General features: G+C 36.6%; 4 protein-coding genes across 23 annotated transcripts; 1 reads left to right on the plus strand and 3 right to left on the minus strand.

Moving 5' to 3' along the window:
- Positions 1 to 793: 793 nt before the first annotated feature.
- On the plus strand, positions 794 to 3,530 carry LOC116022497 (deSI-like protein At4g17486). 4 transcript variants are annotated; one of them, XM_031263219.1, is made up of 5 exons: positions 794 to 1,166; positions 1,523 to 1,624; positions 2,277 to 2,549; positions 2,669 to 2,956; positions 3,055 to 3,530. In XM_031263219.1, exons 3-5 carry the CDS (start codon positions 2,339 to 2,341, stop codon positions 3,309 to 3,311), a joined length of 756 nt encoding a protein of 251 aa, XP_031119079.1. In that variant the 5' UTR covers positions 794 to 1,166; positions 1,523 to 1,624; positions 2,277 to 2,338; the 3' UTR covers positions 3,312 to 3,530. The 4 variants fall into 4 exon arrangements, with proteins under 4 accessions (XP_031119079.1, XP_031119081.1, XP_031119080.1 ...); XM_031263221.1 differs by having other exon boundaries at positions 794 to 1,065; XM_031263220.1 differs by lacking the exon at positions 794 to 1,166 and adding an exon at positions 1,198 to 1,308.
- Positions 3,531 to 3,904: 374 nt separating this feature from the next.
- Positions 3,905 to 8,578, minus strand: LOC116022746 (lysophospholipid acyltransferase LPEAT1-like). 2 transcript variants are annotated; one of them, XM_031263605.1, is made up of 9 exons: positions 7,938 to 8,578; positions 7,164 to 7,271; positions 7,030 to 7,067; positions 6,498 to 6,562; positions 5,997 to 6,065; positions 5,376 to 5,509; positions 4,926 to 5,066; positions 4,704 to 4,767; positions 3,905 to 4,218 (listed from the first exon to the last, which is right to left on the minus strand). In XM_031263605.1, the coding sequence occupies exons 1-9, from the start codon at positions 8,517 to 8,519 to the stop codon at positions 4,199 to 4,201; spliced, it is 1,221 nt and encodes a 406-aa protein (XP_031119465.1). In that variant the 5' UTR covers positions 8,520 to 8,578; the 3' UTR covers positions 3,905 to 4,198. The 2 variants fall into 2 exon arrangements, with proteins under 2 accessions (XP_031119465.1, XP_031119464.1); XM_031263604.1 differs by lacking the exon at positions 3,905 to 4,218 and having other exon boundaries at positions 4,398 to 4,767; positions 7,938 to 8,577.
- Positions 8,579 to 11,648: 3,070 nt separating this feature from the next.
- Positions 11,649 to 13,513, minus strand: LOC116022336 (protein BRASSINAZOLE-RESISTANT 1-like). The gene is made up of 2 exons (XM_031263009.1): positions 13,182 to 13,513; positions 11,649 to 12,542 (listed from the first exon to the last, which is right to left on the minus strand). The coding sequence occupies exons 1-2, from the start codon at positions 13,479 to 13,481 to the stop codon at positions 11,847 to 11,849; spliced, it is 996 nt and encodes a 331-aa protein (XP_031118869.1). The 5' UTR covers positions 13,482 to 13,513; the 3' UTR covers positions 11,649 to 11,846.
- A 1-nt stretch (position 13,514) lies between these two features.
- Positions 13,515 to 19,945, minus strand: LOC116022335 (methyltransferase-like protein 2). 16 transcript variants are annotated; one of them, XM_031262999.1, is made up of 14 exons: positions 19,585 to 19,945; positions 19,248 to 19,476; positions 18,418 to 18,557; positions 18,170 to 18,203; positions 17,879 to 17,954; positions 17,422 to 17,599; positions 17,254 to 17,343; positions 17,060 to 17,156; positions 16,280 to 16,527; positions 16,040 to 16,140; positions 15,479 to 15,605; positions 15,205 to 15,372; positions 15,062 to 15,115; positions 14,533 to 14,819 (listed from the first exon to the last, which is right to left on the minus strand). In XM_031262999.1, exons 1-9 carry the CDS (start codon positions 19,843 to 19,845, stop codon positions 16,343 to 16,345), a joined length of 1,290 nt encoding a protein of 429 aa, XP_031118859.1. In that variant the 5' UTR covers positions 19,846 to 19,945; the 3' UTR covers positions 14,533 to 14,819; positions 15,062 to 15,115; positions 15,205 to 15,372; positions 15,479 to 15,605; positions 16,040 to 16,140; positions 16,280 to 16,342. The 16 variants fall into 16 exon arrangements, with proteins under 16 accessions (XP_031118866.1, XP_031118855.1, XP_031118859.1 ...); XM_031263006.1 differs by lacking the exons at positions 14,533 to 14,819; positions 15,205 to 15,372 and adding an exon at positions 13,515 to 13,781; XM_031262995.1 differs by lacking the exon at positions 14,533 to 14,819 and adding an exon at positions 13,515 to 13,781 and having other exon boundaries at positions 15,205 to 15,605.
- Positions 19,946 to 23,267: the final 3,322 nt, after the last annotated feature.

The raw sequence follows: 23,267 nt of genomic DNA on the forward strand, positions 1-23,267 counted from the left end.
TTTCGCATATTTAAAGCTAGAAATAAAGAAACCTAAGCAAGTAGTATATGTTTGTCACGTTACGTTACTATGAACATGAATATGATTCTTGGTCTTCGGAAATCTTACGTCGGTCCCAGTCAAAGAAAATGTTGCTTTTGGCTTACTGCTCAACTACGTGACTGGAGCGATATCAAAGGCTACTAGGCTACAGTAGAGACTACACTGTATTTCTGTAACCCATTTCATAGCCAAAGAGTATAACATTGTGTATTTGTGTCTCGTATTAATCAATTCAAAATAACTTTATAATTTTAAACTTTTCTTATTGTGTAATAATTCCTAATTCATACAGAAAAAAGTAAATCACATTTTTTTAAAATACAAAAAGAGGTACCCAAAGGTTGAGAACCAACAAACGGCCTACACTGTCTCAAGAACGGGACGCAAACTCACAGCTCCAAACTGGTCCTTGCGTACTAAGATGTCGCAACCAGAGAGGAAAGATAAATCACATTACTAGTCTCAATACCACAGACTCAATTAAAAGAATGTTAAATAATTAAACTTGTGACATTACGAGTATATGCTTTACCTACTTAATTATCCTTTTGGGAACAAATATCAAGATCCTTGTCACTTGTGTTAGGGTATTTTCTATGAAATCTTGGGGTTGTTGTCTATTTTTAAATTTGATTATTTACGATTTTTTTCCTTTTAGAATCATATTCAAGATTTTATTAGAAAGTTTATCATAACTATTATACGTAGGAATGGATGGCTATTTGTATAACTTGCTTTCTCTGATTATTTCTTCTCTCAACTGTGAAAACACGAGGGAGAAAGACAGGAGTGTTGTGTCTTGGAATTTTCTGTCAGTTTCTTTTGCTTTTGTAAATTTTCTGCTCTCTCTCTCTCTCCTCGCGGCGAGGCATTCGATTTGTTTGTTCTGAAAAGTCGCAAACGAACGTAGCATTCCCCATTTCAGAATTTTCAAATATTTGTTGTCAGAAAAAAGATGAGCGTGTGTTTTAAATAAGTTACCGAGGGATACAACACAAATAAGAGAGAAGCTCCATTTCCCAGGTGTTTTGGCTCTCTCCTCTCTTCTAGAACTGAGTTGTCTTTTTCCCATGCTCTAAACTAGCTCAAAGTTCATATCTTGAGGGCTATTCCAATCCCAATTTGTGAGTTCTCTCTTTATACTCTTTCAAAACTAGTTTCTAGCGTTCTGGGTGTTCTTCAACACTCTGCATTTCGGATTTATGTTCCTCATTTGTGTCTGGGTATTTGAATTCTTGGTTAAAAATTGAATCTTGAAGACTGTGAGTGAGTTCAAATCCTGGGTATTTTGCTCCTTCTAGGAATTTCAAGGATAATGCTTTGCCATTGCTTTCTCAATTGACACCGAGATCTGACAGAATTGTGTGTGTGTTGCTAGAATCTGGACCTAGCTAAATCTTCTTTGGTTCTTCTTCTTCCCCCTTTGTATGCTAATCTCATGTTGAAATTAACCATTGTTTGATGCTACATTTGCTTGCAGATATGGGCAATGCAGTTTTTCAGGACTAGGGTTTGGATTTGACTTTTTAGTTCATTGGGAATTAGTGCAGCTGGAGAAAGTAGTTTGTTCTTGGGAATAGAGGTGAGGGAGCTAATTAGTCTTCCTTTCATACTGATTATGCCAGATTGCCTGTAAAGTTAGGTTTATTTTGATGTAAATTAAGGTTGACTAGGTATGCATATGGTTGTATTATTGTACTGCCAATTTTCTTGCTCTGGGTCATTTGTTGCCCAAAAGTTGTGTTTGGTCTATCTTAGTGTTGTTTGACTTGAATCTTTTGGAAGGTGTAGAATGTCTTCCCTCATATTTCTATGTTTAGGTAAGTTTTTAGAGAAAAACGAGTCATATCGTCATTATTTGCTTCTCTGAGCTGGCTTCACACTTTGATTTCTGGGATGAAAGCGAACCTCCTTCTCGTGTCAGGATTGAATCCCAACTATTCTTAAGGTAGGATAGTTCCCTACCCTCCCCGCTTTTGTCGAAGTCTAGTCATAGAAACAAGTTGCCATTTCTAGTAAAGGTAAGAGTGGAGTTTTGTATCTCGTGTCATATTTTGAATCTTGCCAATTGACAATTCACAAGATATAGTAGTGATTGCAGAATTAGTTGCTTTGTGACGTTAGAACTCAGGTCGTGTATGCTTGTCAAGATGTCAAACATGTGTATGCACGAGTGTTTAATTGGATAAGATTGTGATTTCTTCGTTTTGGAATCCTGGTGTGTATTTCTGCAGAGGTACAAGATGCCATTGGACCTTGATCTTGACTGAATCTTGGTTCCTAGATTTGAATCGCAATGAAATTAAAGAAAACGAAAGGATGGAAGTCGGTTATTCCCCTCCGTTTGAAAGAAAAATCAGCAGCCCGCTTCTGCTTGTTTCCAAAATCAAGGTCAGATGGTTATGGCCCTGGTGATACACCGGTTTACCTTAATGTGTACGACTTGACTCACGTGAATGGCTATGTCTATTGGGCGGGCTTTGGTGTCTTTCATTCCGGTGTGGAAGGTAACCGCCTTTATCTCTTTTCACTCGTCCATCAGTTTTTACTCATCGAGCCCTCTTATACTTGATTCTGTGCCTTTCGATCAGTATGTTTGATGGATAACCGATGTTGTACTTCACAGTTCATGGTGTAGAATATGCATTTGGAGCTCATGATTATCCGACCAGTGGGGTATTCGAAGTTGAACCGGGGCACTGCCCGGGGTTCAAGTTTAGGAAGTCAATATTCATTGGGACCACACGTTTGAATCCAAACCAGGTGAGGGAGTTTATCGAGCGCCAAGCTGCTATCTACAATGGCGACACGTATCACTTGATCATGAAAAACTGCAACCATTTCTGCGAGGACATATGCTACAAGCTTACGGGGAAGAAAATCCCAAAATGGGTGAACCGCCTTGCGAAATTAGGTACCCTTCTTTCAAATTGCCTACCAACAATGGCTTCTACTTAACAAATTAACAGACATGCATCACAATATATGTGCTATATAACTTTGCTTATACAGGTTCAATGTTCAACTTCGTGTTACCCGAGGGCCTAAAGATTGCTGCTGTGCAACACGACCCTAATGGCAAAGAATACGAGTCTGAGAAGAGAAAGTTGAAAAGCGATTATTGCCGTATCCCTTCAACTTCTTCAACCAGGCAGAAGCGGTTTTCAACGTCCTCAACGTCCTCGCTGTTTCTGCAGTCGCCATTGAGAGGCTGCTTAACATCGTGGAAATTGAGCAGGTCTAACAATCATTCCCTAAAGGGGAGATGATGAATAGTTAAAAACCCCATTTTGGAATGTTTTCTAGTCTTTTTTCATGTACTATAGTGAAAAAAATGTGAAGTCTGCTACATATGCTTGTAGAATGTAACAAAGACATTCCGCTCTCCATGAATTTGGTGATTCTATATTCTTGGTTTCTTTAATTACATTTGTAAGAACTTGGCTGTGATCTTAATGCATGTATGCCTCTTTGAAATTTTGCAACAAGTTTTACTGTTCAAGAAATTGAAGTATATTAACTGATAGCACACTTATCGGTTTTTCATTGCTGACCGGCTTTAACCAAAAAAAGTTATTAGACAACTTACAAACCTTTCCAAGATGTTAAACTTGAAACCTTATAGATTCTTTACCGACTAATGTCACAAGGCAGATTTTACATAGAACGCACCATTTCCTGGATCTGTTGAACCTGTTCTTAAAAATTGTTTTTTAGCAACATCTTCAAGGTGCCACCCAGATTAACACCCACATAAGATAAGTAAAAAGGGGAGAAATAGCTTTCAAAGTGTGCAACATATTTCAGAGTTCCTTCCCAAGTCATCTATAATGAACAGAAAAGCAAGCTTAATTAAGAACCCTAAACCAACAACTTTACATTGAATTTCAGCAAGAAGCATTTTGACTGTTAAATGTTAACCAGCCTTTGTGTATCAGTAAAAGCCACTCAAGGCAGTTTTTTATTTTTTAGAAAAAATGGACAGCTTCTGAGTTTGAAACTGAAGAAGCTGCAATGAAATGGCAATATCCAGAGATACAAAGTAAGTAGTAATATGAACAATAAGAATCCCTCAACCGCGCAAGGTTCCAGCAATTTACTTTTACTTTTCCTAGTCAATAACATCATACATGAATATACAGATGGTGAACTTGAATTACTGTTGAATAAAGAGACCTGCAGGAACACCAAAAACACACACTTCAGATTTGGATTCCCCATAATACTTCATAAACAACGACTCTTTCTGTCTGACTGACTAAACACTTCATACACAGATGCTCCCGCCAACTCAAATTCAACTGTCCCGTTGTATTGGTTTTGCACAACTACCAAGATACCATCACTCGGGTATATTGAGTTAAAAAGAGCCACAAAAGACTTTCTGTTTACATATACCAAAATATTTCAACAGAAGAGTTTTCAACAGCAGCATCAATGTACTTGTCATAAAAGGTATTTGTTAGCATACGTTACAGAAATACTTGGTCATCAAATGACGAAGTTTTATTGTATTAGCATAGATAAATAGCACACATGTTCAATTATATTCATGACAAACACTGCAAGTAGGATCTGACTACTTGGTGTCATTTCAGGTCGATGCCATGAAATTATTCATTCGTCTTTCTGATGATAAACAGTAGACATGCTATTATTACCATTGAGAGCAGCATGATATACTCGCTTCTCAGCCAAGCCAATATCTGACATTATCATATTACCCTGCATGGAAAGAAACAAATGAGACCATGTATTTCCACAACTTAGTTCAGGGAATATAATGAAAATTAACAGTTCAAGCAAGTACAATTGTAATCCTACAACTTTTTGGAACATAAAAATAATTTTACAAGGCCTCAGAAATTAATGAAAATGCCTACCTCACGAGCCATTAATCTTCGGACATTCTCTGCATAAAGCTTTGGATCATCCTTTTCTTGTTGTGAGGGACAGTAAACAGGTAACCAGATAACTTCCATATAGTTTATAAATTGACAGAGAAGCAACATCACATGCCGTGCCTGCAGATCAAAATACATCTTAACATATACTCTCTAACATTTTCTCTGGTGCTAGTCACGAAGGGGGCTGCTTAAAAAAAAAAGATTTTCTTGTTTTTGTTTTCTAAAGTATAAACAATAATGTGTCTTCTTCAAAAAACCAAAAGGAAAATGAATGTTATTAATTATTATGTTCCCTTTAAATAGGGTTTCTATTTAGATGCTGGCCATTTCTTTATAATAGATACGGGCAACAATCTTTACAAAGTGGATGAGATTCTTGATTCGGGTTTATAAGAAAATGAACTAAATTTATCAGAAAATACTCACCCCAGATATAGAGTCCCAGGCAGGGCTAAATCTTTGGTATGGATATCTTAAAATGACAGGAAGCACTGGAACTTTTGACAAAAAAGCACCAGTCTTGAATGGAAGGAGAAAATCCCCATTTGTTGTTGTGCCCTCTGTAATACATAAAAGGGTTTTAGAGAACTACTAAAAAGATCCATGTACTATCAGAGCAAAAAAATCCTTCAAGTGCATGCAAAAAAGAACTTTGGAAGAAGTAACCAAGTAACATTTCTTTCAACCTCGCAAGTTCAAATTGTTAAGAAGTGTTACCAGATATCACACTGAATGAGGAGTCACATCACATACATCAGTTGAACATGTAAAGCATGACGACTATAGAAGAAAGAGTGTCAGCATTTGCAGGTGCTAGTCCAAGTCCATGGTAAAATACATGATCACTTAGCCTAAGAGTTAACAGTACATTACACACTTCACATAAAGCCAGTTTCAGTTTCCAGTACACTAGAGTCTAAGAGATGCTTTGTGGATGAAATACAAAGTACCAAGAGCACAATACAATTTCACAAGTGGAGGATATATTACTGGAAAAGAAAGGAAGATCGCACAACATGGCCAAAAAATTATGGAAGGAGACATAACCTGGAAAAAGCATCATCTTTGGGGCTAATTTATCCTGATGAGCTTCCTTGATCCTTTCATTTACCACACCTGCAGGGAAAAATATAGTAGAAGTGGAAGCAGAAAGGCATAAATCATCTAATTGTAAAGCTACTTAATGTATTAGCAAAATTTTAGCTGAAGCTCTGTATCAGTAACATAATAATAACAGGGAGGTACTAGAGAGAGCTTGTCAGTGCATGAAAAGCATTCATTTTTTCCCCATTCAACAAGAAAACATAGAAGTTCCAAGGAGAAATGCACTACACATCAATAAAAGCCATCTACTACATTTTGGAGATTATACAGTCAAGGAAATGAGATATTCTACACAAGCATAATCTGCATTGGTAATTAAACTTTAAACCTAAATTACCAGACCCTAAGCGTAAATGTATCCCAAATATCAATACTTCCACATAAGCAACACTGTGCACAATATGAAGGCTTAAATTTTAATGAGCTGAAACAATTAATTTGTACCTGAGACACCTTTGAACTCAGGAGATCTAGACTCCCGCTGGACATATACACAACCAAGGCACTTGCTGTGGCAATAACAATAACAATAAATATCAGATTTAAGAGACTTTAAAGTTAACTATACAATATCTTTGCATTTTTGTGTATAAAAAATAGAAAAATCAGAATATAACTAGTAATAAAAGGTTGTTGTACAAAAGGTAAGTCGTGAACCAGATCATACACATGCCACATAATTACTCTCATATAACTCGTGAAATGTTTGCTTTTCAAAACATACTAATTAATGAAAAAAAAAATGTAAAATATACAGCAAGATGTGAAGATGTCTAATCTGTTGAAACTCTCTGTATTCAAGAAGAAAAAGTTATAATTCTTTTTAATGCCACAAAACTAAACTAACAAATAATAATATGTCATAAATAATAATGATGATTCTGATGATGTTAGGGATGTTGCTTCTCTTAAGAGAAATTACAACCTTAAGACAGGAAAATTTTTATAAGTTAAAAGAATAAGAATGTAAACCAACCTGATAAGACCAACCAGAGGAAGCTTAGCCACTGATCTCTTCAACAATATACGCAGGGACCACAGTCAAGTAAATTAGTAAAGAGATGTAACAGACAAAGCAATGGCAAACCAATTCTAGAAAAGCTAACTGACCTTGGCAACAAAACTGGGAAATGAGGAAGACATGTGGTACAAGATATCCAAATGAGAAACATGATTTGACACTATGGCGCCTGGCCTTTCAGGTTCCGAAACTTGGCCCTTCATTTGAAAACAGCAAAGAAACATAAGTACAACCAAATGCAGAACAAAAGTTCAAACATTATGGTTTTTGACTTGAGAATATATCAAACTCCATTACAAGATGGGTCAGTCAAAGCATACTATATTTCTATATGCCATAATTTGACACTACTTATTTACAATCAAGAGCAGAAACATCTATAGAAGTCTCCCATTTGGTCTCCCAATTTTACGAAAATGTCAAGAGCATTTAGTTACACCAAGCATTGTGCAAATTACACATTTTACCAAACAGTTTTTTTTTAAATTTAAAATACCTAACCCATCTTTTTCACATAATACTCTCTCTAAAATGAAGTTAGCTGTGAAATCGAAGCACTAAACCATAAAGATGGCTTTCTTACAAATAATAATCAAGGACAAAATTATACTCTGTAACAAATTGGAACATGAATTATTTTGTTTCTTTCCTTCAAAAAGAAGTTCTGCTAACTTTTATGCAACTCCTTTCCAGACTCATCCTTGCTAAAAAGCACACTAATACCATAATGCTAAACTACAAACAGCCATTGCAACCATCTCAAAGTAATTAACTTATGCTTCATGAAGTTTTCTCAACATATAATACAAAACAGCTTTTAAAAAAAATTAAAAAAAAATAAAGACAGAACAGCATTGAAGTACCTCATTATTTAATTTTCCGTTGATGTCGTTATCCCGATGAGTTTTCCGAATCCAGTAAAATCCAAAGGCGAAAAGCATTGCTCTAGAGCAAAACCTACCACTCTGCGTAATCACCTTCCTTCGCCAACCGCCCAAGTGCGCGTAATCCTCCTCCTGCTCGCCCTCCTCGGTAGGAGCCAAAAAAGCCGTGCAAACCCTACAAATCAAGTAATAAACCACCAGAATGGCGGTCGCGAGCACAACTCTGAGCGGCAACAGCGCGACCAGACCGATTGCAAGTAAAAGCTTCTCCCTCCTAGGCAGCTCTCCCCGTCCCATAATCCCATACACGTCGTGCCTCACAAACGGCGCGTACTTCTTCTCGAGCTCCTCCATGCTGGGGGAGGGAGGCGGCGGGGTGTGGGCTTCCGGCGCGGCGGAATCCGCGCGCCCCGGCTTCAGGAACGGGCGGTCGTCCTTGACGGTGGTGGCGTCGTCCGCCGATTTGGGCCGCACCGGACGGATGGCCTCCGGCGGGATGTTTTGGAGTTCGGACCCCATTCCGGAATCCGAAGGAGATTGATTTTGGATTGGAGCTAGCATAAAATTCCTCCACTATTGCGTAGCCATTTTTATTTTTTAAAATTGTTTTTTTCTAAAACAAAAAATATATCTGCAGATCTGATGATAAACTTGACAGTGAAGACGTGCGATGTCGCGTGGCGGTTACGTTTACGTGCCCGCGTACGTAAAACTCCTCCAATATTCCAATCCGTCACGGTTAACATCACCACAACTGCAATTCTTTACGGGCTTAACTTCTTCAATTTTAATTTTATTAGTAATCATATTACTTAATAAAGTACTCAAAAAAAAATTACTTAATAAAAAAAATAGGAAGAAAAAAAATAAAAAGATCAGTATTCAACCATTCAATTTGGAACTTTATTTAATATATATGCGCATATATTTATTTTTATTCTAATTCCTATTTAAAATCAAACAAATATATTTCTACATAAACTTATTACAGTTATCAAGTATATGCTTTTGATTATAATTATGATTCTAATATTTGAACGAAACACATATACTTTTGGTTAAGGTTTAATTACAATAAAAGTCTATTTTGTAAAATAATAAAAATTTTATTAATAAAAATCATTGTTGATGTGATATATTGCAATTAGTTAATTCAAAAAGGGAATGTGACACATTTGTCCATAAATTATATTTAAAAAAAAATTATACTTTTTCTCTCACAATTATTTGCAAAGTACTTTTTTTTTAATTTCTTCATTAATGACTGAATTCTATTTGAATTGGGTTAAAACCCACTGTACAATAATTGAGGATGAAAAAAGTCGCTCTACGAATAATTAAGAGACAACAATTTATGAATGTATAATTGAGAGACAAAAAGTGTTATTTTCATATTCAAGAAAAAAAAATTTAAAATTAATTAATAATAACTTTCCACGAGGATCATGCATTATTGATTTATTGGTGCATTCTTTACCAGAGTTACATTAGCAGGTTGCTTATCAATTGTCACAAATTTATTATTTTAGTATGATTAATATTTATTATTGATGAATTTAATTTACCCGGGATGTCCCGAATTAATATGAATTGCTATTACAAGGAAGATTTGTGTAATAATCATACAAAGGAGGTGTTCTTAAAACAGATCGTGTCTTGATTGGACATCTACGAATGCTTTTATACCAACTTGGCCTAACAAACCCGGAGAGAACGGAGGGGGCCATACCAACGACCTTGGGCCGCATTAGATGTCGCACAACTCGGGCGCTCGTGGACCAAGACCATGCCCTTTGGCCGAGGGTTGACCTCTGCCAAGTGGCCAAGCCCCTAGCCGAGGGTGGACCCTGGTCGCCTGGTCGGGCCCTTGGTCGAGGCTGACCTCGACCATAATTATCTGTCCTAGACCGTTTCGCGTTGTACATGCTTCGAACCTATTCGTAATTATTTCATCAATTATAATTATATTATATCCCAAATTGAATCTTAGATTGTATTTGAAATTGTAAAATTCAACAAAAATTGAATAAAAGTAAACTCGCCAATACAAGTCATCCTAAGCCCACGAAGCTGTCCTATAATAGAATAGTACCATGTGGGTTGACAATTGTTTTTTTTTTTTTGGGGCACTCCGTGCCTTTATTTCCTTATACAAAGCTGTTTGAATTGGTTGAAGACTTGAAGTACAGCGGAAAATGTTTTTCAAGGTAGGAGAATTCTTGAAGGAATGATAATCGCTCTATTCAGTCCTTTACCTTTATCACTCAACTCTATTGTCTAAACTTATCACTTTATCCTTATTTCTAATTTATCCCAAAAAATAAACAATTTGTGTAGGATTTATTATTATTATTATTATTTTGAATACTATTCAATAAGTATATGATACAGGCCTACATTAACTTTGTGTGGGGTGATATTTAATTATGAAGAGTTCTCTCATGGCTAGATTAGTCGTTTGAATGTATTTTCTCTTAAACTTAGTACATATTAATTAGTGCTTTCATTAATCCGGTGTCTAATAGGAAATGACTGTCCAATGAGTGAGAGTTGATTGTTGTCCAAATGTCCTTGTAGTGGGACTACCTAATGCTCGATAAGGTTCAGATTTCAAATGTGAACCATCTGAGATGAGTGGCGAAGAATGTTTGCTTCTCATAAGGTGAGCTTCGAGTGCCTATCAGCCTACTTCCAAGTGAGCGAAAATTGTCTATTCATCGAGTGTCATTGTAGCGGGACTACCTAATACTTGATAAGGTGCAGAGGTTTCTCGAGAGGCGGGCCTCGAGTGATATGAGCCTACTATGCTCTATTGCTCTTCTTCTTCTTCTTGGACCACCATGATCTTGGTTGGGCTTCTTCATGTGATTTGTGTCTGGGCGACCCCATTCATGCCATGACTATCTACCCAACTCCCTTGTTTGGACTAGCTTCAATTCATATCCACTACGTGTCCAAATCAACAAAAACAACATTGCTTGAAAAGACTGATGTTCAAGGTTGACGATACAAGCTCACTTGGGAACAGTGGAATGTTGGTATACATCAACAACTCCCTTTTGTCGCCTAGCCTTCCCTCAATTCCTGCCCCTCCTACCACCCATGACCATTTGTCCTGTTGCCTACTCCTCTCTGCCCCAGCATTTGTAACGTATGATGCGTTTTCATGCAAATTCCAACCTCAAAAAACCTCCTTAGCTTTATGAACAGTAACACTAATTCTATCACACCACAAAACACTTGATTACCATAAGAAATTGTAATTCCTTTTCCACTTAATTTAAAGTGAGAAATTTCAAAGTTTGATTGGTAAGAACTCCAATTCTATAATATTTGAAGAATTGCAAATTCCACTTCCTCGTATGAATTGCAATTCCATAATACATGACAAAGAAAGCTTGAAATGTTAAGATGAATCTGTCTTTCCTAATTACATGGACATTTTAATTTTTATACTAATCCACTTTCCATTCCAAGGTAGAGTTTGAATTCATACACTATATTCATTTCCTACTGGATTACAACTCATTTTACTCCTAATTGTCTCAATGTAGTGGAACGGTTTGTAAGTGTACACCTGCTTTTTGATCGGAGGTAAACCAGCCTAGCTAGGTTAATAATGTATTTATGGTAAAATCTTGTTATCTGCAGCATATAAGTGATTAAAGTAGTAATTGAAGTAACTAACACTTCCAACAGCAAGAGACAGTAATTTCCATATATCTGCGTCTAACATTGCACCAGAAGAGAAGAAGATGAAGAAAGACCCATAAATATTTGAACAGGGTCTTTAATTAACCAAAGTTAAAACAAAGAAATCGCACAAGAATCAATCCTCTACTAGGAACTAGGAACCAAATATGATGCAAGATCTGCAGAATCCAGCGCTCATATGCGAGCGGTTCCGCTGCCGAGGGTGAGCTCAAGATCATCCAATCCCACCTCGTGAATCCTCTCCCCTTCCCAGGCCTTCACCGCGACATTCTCGAACCCGAAATCCACGCTTTTCCCCTTATCCAAAATCATGGCGTCGTTGGAGGGGACGCGCTGAGGATTAACAGGTTTCATGAGGTTAAACGTGGGGGAGGTTGGGACCCCGTATTTCTGGAAGCTCATCCAGTGGCCGGAATCAATGGTGGAGGAGTCGGACTCGTCGCATTCGGGGATTGTGGCGGGGAATCTCTGGTGGGCCCGGGTGGGGCTAGTGGGGGCGGAAGCGAAGAACGGGATGTTGAAGGCGGACATAGATTCTTTAGCCAAGGTCTCCAGGTTGAAAATCTGTTTAGGAGGAGCTCTGGTGGGCGAGGAAATCGGCGGGGTTACCGGGGCGCTGCTTGATATTCTCAGGGGAGGCAGAGATGAGGGAATGGCACTGCGTAGAAACGCAAATGGATGCGGTGGCATCTTGCCGCCGTCACCGCCGCCGTGATGGGTCGGACTTGGGCAGGAGGAGGACAGCGGACTAGGCTGGTACGACGGCACCGGACTGGCGAAGTAGGACGACGGCGGGCTGGGATTCCGGGAAGAACTCGGGGTAATGTTGGCTGATGTTCCTCCAATCTCCATGGGAGTTGGCTTGCATCCCTGAATCACATTCCATTAATCATTAGCTCATATGGTTCAGCATATAATATATTTAACATAAATGTGCAGACTTTTTAGTTGAAATGATGGAGCATATGCCCTTCAATTCATATAGTCTATTGATCTTTTTGTTTAAGGCAATTAGGTATGTGCAACCAATATTATATGTTGGGTGTATAGAAAGTAATCACACAACAACATTAGCAAGTTGTCACAGAAAACTAGAGGTTTATGGGTGGATTTGCAATTTGCAGACACCTGAGAACTGCAGCTACAACAATTTTGGAAATGAAGTCAAATTCAGAGAAACAATTTTGGGAATTAAGGCTTCTTTATATGAATTATAGGAAAAGGTGTGTAATTAATCCATAAAATCTTTCAAGAAGTGAGGACACATATGGATAAATTCAGCGGGATGGGTTCTACAATGACAGGAAAAGGAAAAGTAGCATATCAAGGAAAAAATCCAGTCTTTTCCGGATCAAATCTTGGGAAAAGCTAATCAGACATCAGTGTATGATCCAAACAAAGCAAACCCATTTCCTAAATAGCTAGATCTATGGAACCCAGGTTAAATCCCATTAGCAAAATTCATTCTTTGATTGCACATATATGAAGAAGAAGAAGAAGAAAAAGAACCTTGCGATAAGTGGTGCCGTCGGGCTCAACAGTCCACCCAGCTTCTTGACAGAGAGCCTTGAGGACCTCGTTGTTGTCGCAGTGCTTAGGGAGATTATAGTTCCCCTGAGCTCTCAGCCCCGCATATATCTTAGCAGCTATGGCTCTCCTCCTCCGCTCTCTTCTCCGGTTATTCTCCCTCTCCCTCCACGACGGCTTCCTCCTCCCACTAATACTCCCTCCACCGCCACCACCGCCGTCACCGCCGCCCGGCGGCGGCGGTGACGTCGCCGATCCTCCACCGCCTTCCCACATCATCATTTCCCTCCCACTCTCTCTCTCCCCCTCTTTTTCTCTTTCTCTCTCTCTAAAATAATGAAGTAGGGGTAGCGTATATTGCGTTGCAGGGGCGTCACGAGAAATACGCTCTCACAGACTCTGTGTTTGTGCTTTGCTTTATAGCTTTTTTGATGAAGGGGAGAGTGTTTGTGTACTGTATGTATACGTTTATACGTGTACGCATACATACGTATGGTGTGCCAGTAATGATTGACTGCCCCGCCGCGCTTTTGCTTTTTTCTTGATTGATCGCCACTGCGTGTGAACACTAACATGTGTGGACTGTGGAGGAGAGAGAGACATAGGTCAATAATGCTTTTCAACAAAAATACTTCAATTCTCGCTCCCTTGTAATTATTATTCCTTTGTCGTTATTTTTTTATGGGGGCAAAATGCAATATCACACTAATATTGTAATGAAATTATCATGATCTAGCTCGAATCTAGATCAATATCATCATAAAGATTACCTAATATTGTATGTTAAAAATAAATTTGTTCAATATTTTAAGCTTAAGGATTAAGTATGAACAAGTTAATAATTAAAAATTAAATATGAAAAAATTACTATATTCGACATTAAATAAAAAAAAAGTGATTATAGTAATTTGTTCAAATTATTATAACCGCTATTTAATTTAATATAAATTTAAAATAAAACGCACACTCATTGTGACATATGGATTGTAATGGCATGGTTTATTATTCTCCTCAATTATAAACGCACCACAAATTATTCAATTTATGAAAATATAACATTTCTAGATGTTCATAACAAAAATTAGTTCATTTTTGTCACTCCTTAATGTAACAATTTACAATGAATTGAGATTTAAAAAGTCACATATGTCAAAAATTGTGTGCTTTTTATAGAGATAGAAAGCAATTTCCTTTAATTTTAAGATTGCAAACTATTTTGTTATACTTAATTGTTCAATAGAATTTGAATAAAATTACCCACTTTAAAGGTGATTGAATGAGAAGATACAGATGCATTTGTAATTGAAAAAGAGAGAGAGAGAGAGAGATTATATTATTGTATTTAAAAATATCATTTTCTCTTAAATTAAATAAAGTTATTAATTAAGGGTACAATTATGGGAATGAGTGATGAAGGGGGTGTGAGGCGAGAGGGGCACAGCCTACAGTGCCACTGCAAATCGAATCTTACTCGATCAATAATTTAACAAAAGGAAAAGGAAAAATGAGAGAATTGCGGCCTGAGGTTACAGCACTTTGGATCAGTGTTGCCGCCTCGATAACGGGGTTGGTCAACCGGCCAATTGCTGTCCGCCACGTCTGCACAGAGGGCCCCGACAACTGACACATCACATCACATGAATAGTTCTTTAACTATGATTGACTATATGTATCTTGTTTGCTTCTTCAAATTGCCCCATCAATTATTAAAACAAAAGTATACACAATTCATAATCCGAAATTCTGAAGATATAATTTTAAAATGAATTTTTAACAGAATAATTTGAAGATTTGCATAATATTCAAAGATTTAACGAACATGTAGAAGAATAAGAAAATTAGGAATGGTAATCATCTCTTACTTTTAAAGAAATTATCTTCGGAAATAACCTTTACAGCTTGATGTAGTAGACGTGCTGAAAAAAGAGAAGAACTGAAAGTCAGACATTTCAACTAAAGAAGGCAGATAATGAGATTAACAAATAATAATAACATAGCCAGCCACCTTGGACATTGGAACACTCCACTTGATTTCGGTGGTGGCTTACAATATAAAAGCAAATATCAAGTTGGATTTCTCCAAACACTTTGGCCTCATCAGTTTACTCTTTGAAATTTCACTTGACTCTCCGTTAGTTGGTCCAACCGTAAAGAATACTCTCTTGCAAACAGGCTTTTGTTTGGTCATAAATAAATTCAAAGAAACGTGCATCTATTCAGTAGAAGAAATACCCAACGTGCTCAAAATGTTTCTGCAATCAACTTCGCAATTTTTTTACCATCGGACTAGCTCACGAGGAGAGGATGTCTGTCCTATGTATCTATCCAGTATCCTCCAGCTATTGCCCTTCAAACAACTTTAGGTATTCCCTCAACTAGGTTGCAGGGATCTTTGTGATTTGGTTCCTGCACAAATACAAGCTCTTGACCTTTTCTAACAAAGCAAATTGGTATGCACCCAAAAAGTTTCATATATTGTGAAAAAAAAAAATCATACAAGCCATAAAGAATATGTTCACTCTCAACAACATATTCACGTCTACTCAAATTCAGGTTTGGTCAGCACCAGCCCATATTGGCTATAGCCTATAGAGGAACACAAGATCACTGGACCATGCACTCTGCACTGCTATGCCCAGTGATTAATTTTTTTAAAGTCATTTTGGCCATTTCTGTCTGGTTCGGTGGTTTGTAAAGGTTAATTAATTATCACTATTATGAATAATGGAAAATTATAACTTGTGAATTATGATTGTTTGCAATCTGTGTTTTACAGCGGAGTACTAAATCCATAGAGAGAAGAAAAAAAATGTTCAAACAAGATTCTAAAACATCAATACCTGCCGAGATAACCCCTCAATTGCATCTAGCATTCCTTCTGATGGATGTGGATACAAAACTGCAAAGGGCATCAAACGTGCTTATCAACCACATAATCTGCCTGTGGAAGGAGCAGTAAGCAACAGATGCATGTACAAAAGAAATATAACTGAAATATGTCAGATCCATTGGAACATTTGAATGAAAATTGTAAAATTTTTGAAAGTTCAGAAAAGATAGAAAATCAACTGTGCTCTCACCTCTCAGTTCATATGCAGTAACATTTTAAGAACAGTTGAAGGGGTATATTTCCAGGACAATTTTCATGTAAAGGAATTATATGCGGAATCTGGAGCCTTCATTTGTCTATTCTTTGACACAAAATATTTTGAAGCTTGAAAATGAAGAGGTTCATTTCCCCAAGAAGTCCATCCAGCTGATAGTTCTCTAGAGAATAGTTCAATGCAATGGGCATGCTTGGTCCCTGACATATACTCCAGCAGCAGCTCTAATGAACAGGGAGAATGAATTCAGCAAATGAAAAAATAATTATAAGAAAAATATAAAAACATTATAATCACTTAAACTATACGATCACCCACTACAATATGGAAAATGAAACACGTCAGAATCATCTTAATTCAACTTTAACCAATCCTTCGCATTCAGATATAGGAATCAGCTCTTCGTTACAGTCACAGGAGACCATCTCAACTTTGAAGGTTATGAGCTATGACATACACGTATTATATTCTTCAAAGTCATTTTATGTTGTGTTCTTCCTCTACACTTTCCACCGATAAATGCAGACTCTTTCCTAATTATGCATTACCAAAACTTCTTTAGAATACACCCCAACCACCTTGAGCTCTTCTCTTTAATGTCTTTAGGTGAAATTTTAATGTTTCTCAAAATCTACTCATGTCCTATTATAAAATGCCTTTCTGTCTAACCTCCAGATTTATATTTTCATTTCAATTGTACTTATTTTATGAAGACATTAATTGCCCAAAATTTGGTAACCCCTTCAGTTTCCATACCTCCAATTGGGGGCTTCCTTGAATAATCACCAGGAACACTCATGAAGACTTGATTATTAGGTATGGCATTCAATTTTGAGAAATCAGAAGTATTGTCCTGCAAGCACGTGGTCAATGGATGAGATGAATATCTCTTCGATAATGCAAAAGAAAATAATCTAAAATTCTGCACTTGGAACTTGGAAGAAGCCTACCTTCCCATCAGAGTAACCCAGGAGAAGGCATTCATATGGCCTGTGATGAAAGAGATCCAATTCACTGATCAGTGATCCATTTGCCTTCACCTATATCACTCAACAAAACTAATTAGTAAAGAAAGAATGTTAGCTGGCCATCGCCATAGAATTAAGGTTAAAGATTACCTTCAACCAATAAAAGCTGGTCACATATTTTACACCCCATGCTGGAAATAATTCTTTCTCAACAAAACTCCGCAATTTTTCCTTGTTGGTAACCCATAAGGCTACCAAGGCTCCAGCAGTATGAGTAAGTTGCTTGATGGGAAGAGACAAGAAAAATCGGTTGGGCAATGTTTGGTACCTGATATTTTGTAGGAAAACAAACTAAAAGTGAACTCAACAACAGCGATAACCAAACATAACCTAAAATTATAAGTGTTATAGTAGCTGTCTCTACGATGGATTTTGCTCAGTAATAACCCAAAACTAAAAGGACTGGTTGTATTACAGATATCTTCTCCATTGGAAGGATTTAGAGAAAGGGCTCCATGGAGGATCCTATACAGAAATCTCAATAAAGCCACCAAATGCTACTACATTACAGATGTGAGAAAGAATGGTAGTTAAAGTGAAATCATACCTTTGTTTCTGATGGGCACTACTGTTTTCCCATGGTGGATCAATGACTATAATATTAAAGCCACTATCTGAATCAGCTGCAAGAAGACATAACTGAAAGTTTAATCATGGTGAGGGTAATGGATTAGTAAAAAGCTTTAGAATGAAATAAAGACAAATTCTGCAATTTAATTGGAAAAGCCTACAAAATACCATAGCATTGCACCTCAGAGCAGAAAGAAATAAGCAAGCTTTAGATGTCCAGATACATAACTAAGCATGAAAGAAAGAAAGACACAGTATTAATAATTACCAGGGATTAAGTTGTGAATTTTCCGCACATCAGACTGCCAATCAAACAATGGAAAAAAGAAAATAGAAAGAGTGTTAAAATCACTAAATATTTGCAATACAACAATTAATTAATTAATTAGATTTTTTTGGGGGGGTTTGTGGGGGGGGGGGGGGGGGTTAAAGTAGCAACTTTAGGAAGTCAAGTTGCTCTAGTTAACATTCTATGCTAGTAACTATTTAAATAACTTCAAAAGAGATTATCTTTACCATGTAGAAACAACTCTCCTTGGGAATAATATATTTGTGGTTCAAAAATTCAGCCTCTGCATCACCACTTCCTTTATTCACAATAAGATTATCAAAGGCTGGAATCACATCTTGCTTTAAATCTTCACCAAGACGAGATCCTGTTAAATCAAGCAGCAAAGTTATTATTTTCAAAAGAGACCTTGCATTTTTTACATTAATCCTATATGGTATCAAATACAGAGAGTCAAGTACAAGTAAGTTCTTCACCACACTCATCCAATAATTGAAGTTTTACCTTTTTATTCTTATGCTATGTTATTGATAATGAGAAACAAATAAAAAATAAAAAATAAAAAATATTATCCTACTTGAGAATATGTTGTTGAAGTCTTATTAACACTCAAAGCGCATTGAAATATATACTGTTTTCTATCTAAAACACGGATTAGTGGTAACATACAATGCCTGTGCATAATTTCCAACTGAGTTTGAGTTACTTAAATTAACATATGCTAGGTCCATAAGATTCTCAAAATAAGTATATTCTACCACTGAAATCTATTATTAGTATCAAATAGGCCTTCATTTTGATAATGAGTTATGAGAAACTAAGAAAGATTATCCTACCTGAGAATATGTTGTTGAAGTCTTATTAACACACAAAGCCCATTGAAAGCTATAATGTTTTCTATTTAAAACTCACATTAGTGGTGACACACAATGCTTGTGCATAATTTCAGACTGAGTTTCAGTTACATGAATTAACAGCATATGCTAGGTCCATAAGATCCTCAAAATAAGTATATCCTAATCCTACCACAGAAATCTATTACTGGTATCAAACATACCTTCATTTTCAATATGCGCATCTCCTTCCTGATAATTAAGAACAATTTCATAAAGTGGAGCTTGCCAGACACTCCCTAAATCCACAAAGGAAAGCTCACAGCTCTGCTGAGACAATTCTCTACGTTCCTCGTCCGTACATTCTTCGCACCTCAAATTTCTCACCACTTTCAAAAGCTCAGTGGCTCCAAGCAAAGCTCCGTGTGCCTTCAACAGCAATGGCCTCACCTCCTTTAACAAACTCAAGCAATTAGGCAAATACATATACATACATATATTCATACGCATCTGTGCATACACTCTCGCATGTATGTTTAGAAGGAGTAAAACAATCACTACCTGATGACGTTGTTCGGCGACTTTTTCCCGTTCATTGAGAGAGATAGTCTTCTTCTCTTTGCGTTTCCGCTTTCGAGATTCTGCGGAGGTCTCGAGCTTCTCGGTAGACTCGAAGAAACGAGAGTAGTAAGCAGAAGGTGAAACCCTATACCTCGTGTACGACCGGTTTACGACTCGAACAGGATCGATGAAGAAGGCATTTGCGCTTTGAAGCCGGTAAACGCCGGATTTCAGGAATGATGATAGCTGGTCGTCCTCCATGCCGGAACCACTGATTTAGGGTTGGACCGGAAGTGATCGCCTGACCTGACGGCTCCGCCGGGAAGAAACAGCTGTCTAATTTGTAAATATTTAAATGTGACCCCAAATTTATGTTAATTATAAATGAAGTCCAATTAAAGTATTAAACCATCCTTATGCAAACAAATGAAAAATTCCTTTTGAGTGTGTTTGGTTTCACTTATTACAATTTTTTTTTTTTTTTTGAAACACACTTGTTACATTATTTGAAATCTCATATTGCTTAAAATTTTGAAGAAAAAAAAATGACTACAAATCATTTTTAACAATTTTATATTTTTTTATGAACATATATAGTGTCAATGTCTTTGTGATCAATTGACAAATAGGAGACTATTTGGTTAGTCATAGAATTTCTCGAGTGTTTTTTTGTACTTGGATCATTTAAAATTTTATATTTAATTATTATAAACACATGTAAGATTTATATACAAAATTGTATAGACTCAATACTTAGGTGGCTATTAGAGATATGATATTGAACATTGAAAATATTTTCCAAGCATGTAGGTCCAATTAAGGCATGATCATAAATGTCATTTTTAGAAGAAGTTGACTATCATACCATTTGTTTGATCCACTTGACAATGGTCTTGTTGAGCATCGTATTGGAGATATAATTTTGTTTCATTACTTCGTCACTGTTGAATCAGCTGATTACGTGCATAACACGTGTCAATCATGCCGAGATCTCGGTATGTGTCCCTTCTCGCCACCCGTAAATAAACGCATTTATTACATGAAGGCGGAGACTTTTTGGGGGGCATTATCTTCTAACCATAGTTAGCTCGTGACTCTCCAACTCATAATCACTTTTTCCGAGCTCACACATGCCGAGATCTCGGCATGTGTCCCTTCTCACCACCGGTAAATAAGCGCATTTATTACATGAAGGCAGAGACTTTTTTGGGGAGCATTATCTTCTAACTATAGTCAGCTCGGGACTTTCCAATTCATAATCACTTTTCCCGAGCCCACACATGCCGAGATCTCGGCATGTGTCCCTTCTCACCACCGGTAAAGAAACGCATTTATTACATGAAGGCGGGGACTTTTTTGGGCGGCATTATCTTCTAACCATAGTCAGCTCATCGGGACTCTCCAACTCATAATCACTTTTTCCGAGCTCAATAACCACTTAAACCAACAAGCGGATCCATGAAATTATACTTGCCAAACCCGCCTACCTATACTTATCCATATACCTGGGTGTACTTACCACATCAAGTTCCATCAAATGCGTTTTATATCAAACATTGTTGTCGATGCACAGGATAGACGTTCCATATTATTTTATGTTTGTTTTAATCATTTATTGATATTTTATTAAAATATTTCACCAACCATATATTAAATTGCATGACGTTGAAGGGCAAATTCCCATTAACGTGCAGAGGTTTCCTTCCTTTCCTTTGTGGTGGCCGCCTTGCTAATACATGGGCGTGACTAAATATAGTCACACACATAATTCTTGACAAATTGACACAAAAAGTTGTGACCATGATTGCCTCATCCAGACAATGACTATATCTACAATCCAATCCAATGGTGATAATGTTTTAATTGCGGTTTGGATTGGAGGTACCAACAAATATGGACTAGGCCACTAAGATATAGCATATTATAAAGTTATATATGGGACCTACCAAACAAAGACTTATGAGGCACAGGATTTTAGAGAGATCTTGGGTTTAGTGTTGAAACTTGGAAAGTATCCACCAAGTGTACCAAAAAGGGTATGGCTAACTAATTATATTGATCATGGTGACCATTCTTAAAATGAATGTCTTGAGAATGTTGAACAATCATATATATAAGATGGATTGGGTATATTGAGTTTTGTAATCAAGCTAATAGTGTTAAGTTTTGGTACTGATTTGATTAGACCGAGCTCTAGTTTAAATATTTGAGATAGATGCATGGCATAAACTATAACTCGTTAAAGGTTTTTTAATGTATATATTAAATATATTTTCAAAAAAAAATGTATATATTAAATATTAATATTGTGTAAAGGCGGTAGAATTTAACCTTTTTAATGTATATTTGTGAGAAATTATTATATTAGGTTTTAAAATCTGTTATTATATATTTGTATAGTTTGTCTTCAATTCTAACTTCAACTAAGGAAGGCCAGTAGAATTATGCAATATGTACAAATTGATACACACTTGCTATACTTTTTTCATACCGAGTCGTTGATTTCTACCATGTTAGACTCTTGAAACTCGCTATTTATATATATTTTGAATAACGTATCTTCAATTCTAACTTCATTCGAGGAAGACTGGTGGCATGATATAATATGCAATTATGCATAATAATATATATGATATGATGTATACACTTGCTCCACTTCTTCATATTGAGTCAAATGACTTTTGTATTCAGTGTCAGACATGTATTTCTAATGAAATTATGTTATTTAATTATAGTGTAATGTACAATGTAATAGAGTTAGTTGTATTCAAAAGAAAAATGATAGTGTGAATGAATTATACAAGTATTAAACCTCAATTTCATAATAAATTGCTTATTAATATTTAATTATTTAGACAAATGCATTTCTCCAAATATTATAACTCAAACAAATTGTAACCACATGACGGTTCATTTTGCTTCGTTTACCTCGTTGCATGTACCGTCAGAATGTGGACTACATGGCACTAATATTGGCACTAATGGGACCTACCAAACAAAGACTTGTGGGGCATAGGATTTTACAAAATGTTCAAAAAACAAAAGGATTTTACAAAATGTTGGTTTTAGTGCGGAAAGTATCAATCAAGTGTACCAAAAAGGGGCTACCACAATGGATAACTAATTATATTGATCATGCGCCATTCCTCAAATGAACGTGTTAAGAATATTAAACAATCATACGAGATGGATTTAATCCGTTGAGTTTTCGAGCAGTGGTACCAGGAATTATAAGTTGTTGTTTAAATGATTAAAATGATGCTATAAATTATAGCCGGTTAAAGACTCGAGGAGATAAACGAGTCTCTTGCTTATATATTTAGAATGTTATGGATGTGTGAGTTTTGAGTGATTTAATTTATTCGTCCCTAGGGTCTCCTATCTCTTTTATTAAAAAATAATTAAGGTCTACGTAAGCAGCTCAGTTTGTCACCGACTCACAAGGGTGAAGTTTGGGAAGAAAGAGCGACCAGGGATCGAGTGTTACTAACGGCATATCTCAAAGTGATAGGTCTGTATGGGATCGAGTTTACTGAAACGTTATAAGCCAAATTAAACAACCTCTCAAAGTGAAGGGTCTATGTGGGTTCGAGTTTACTAAAATGTTATAAGACAAACAACCTAAAAGTGAGGGGTCTGTGTGGGATCGAGTTTACTGAAATGTTATAAGCCAAACTTCTTAT

The sequence above is a fragment of the Ipomoea triloba genome, chromosome 6 (assembly GCF_003576645.1).
Source record: "Ipomoea triloba cultivar NCNSP0323 chromosome 6, ASM357664v1".
NCBI classification, from domain to species: Eukaryota; Viridiplantae; Streptophyta; class Magnoliopsida; order Solanales; family Convolvulaceae; genus Ipomoea; species Ipomoea triloba.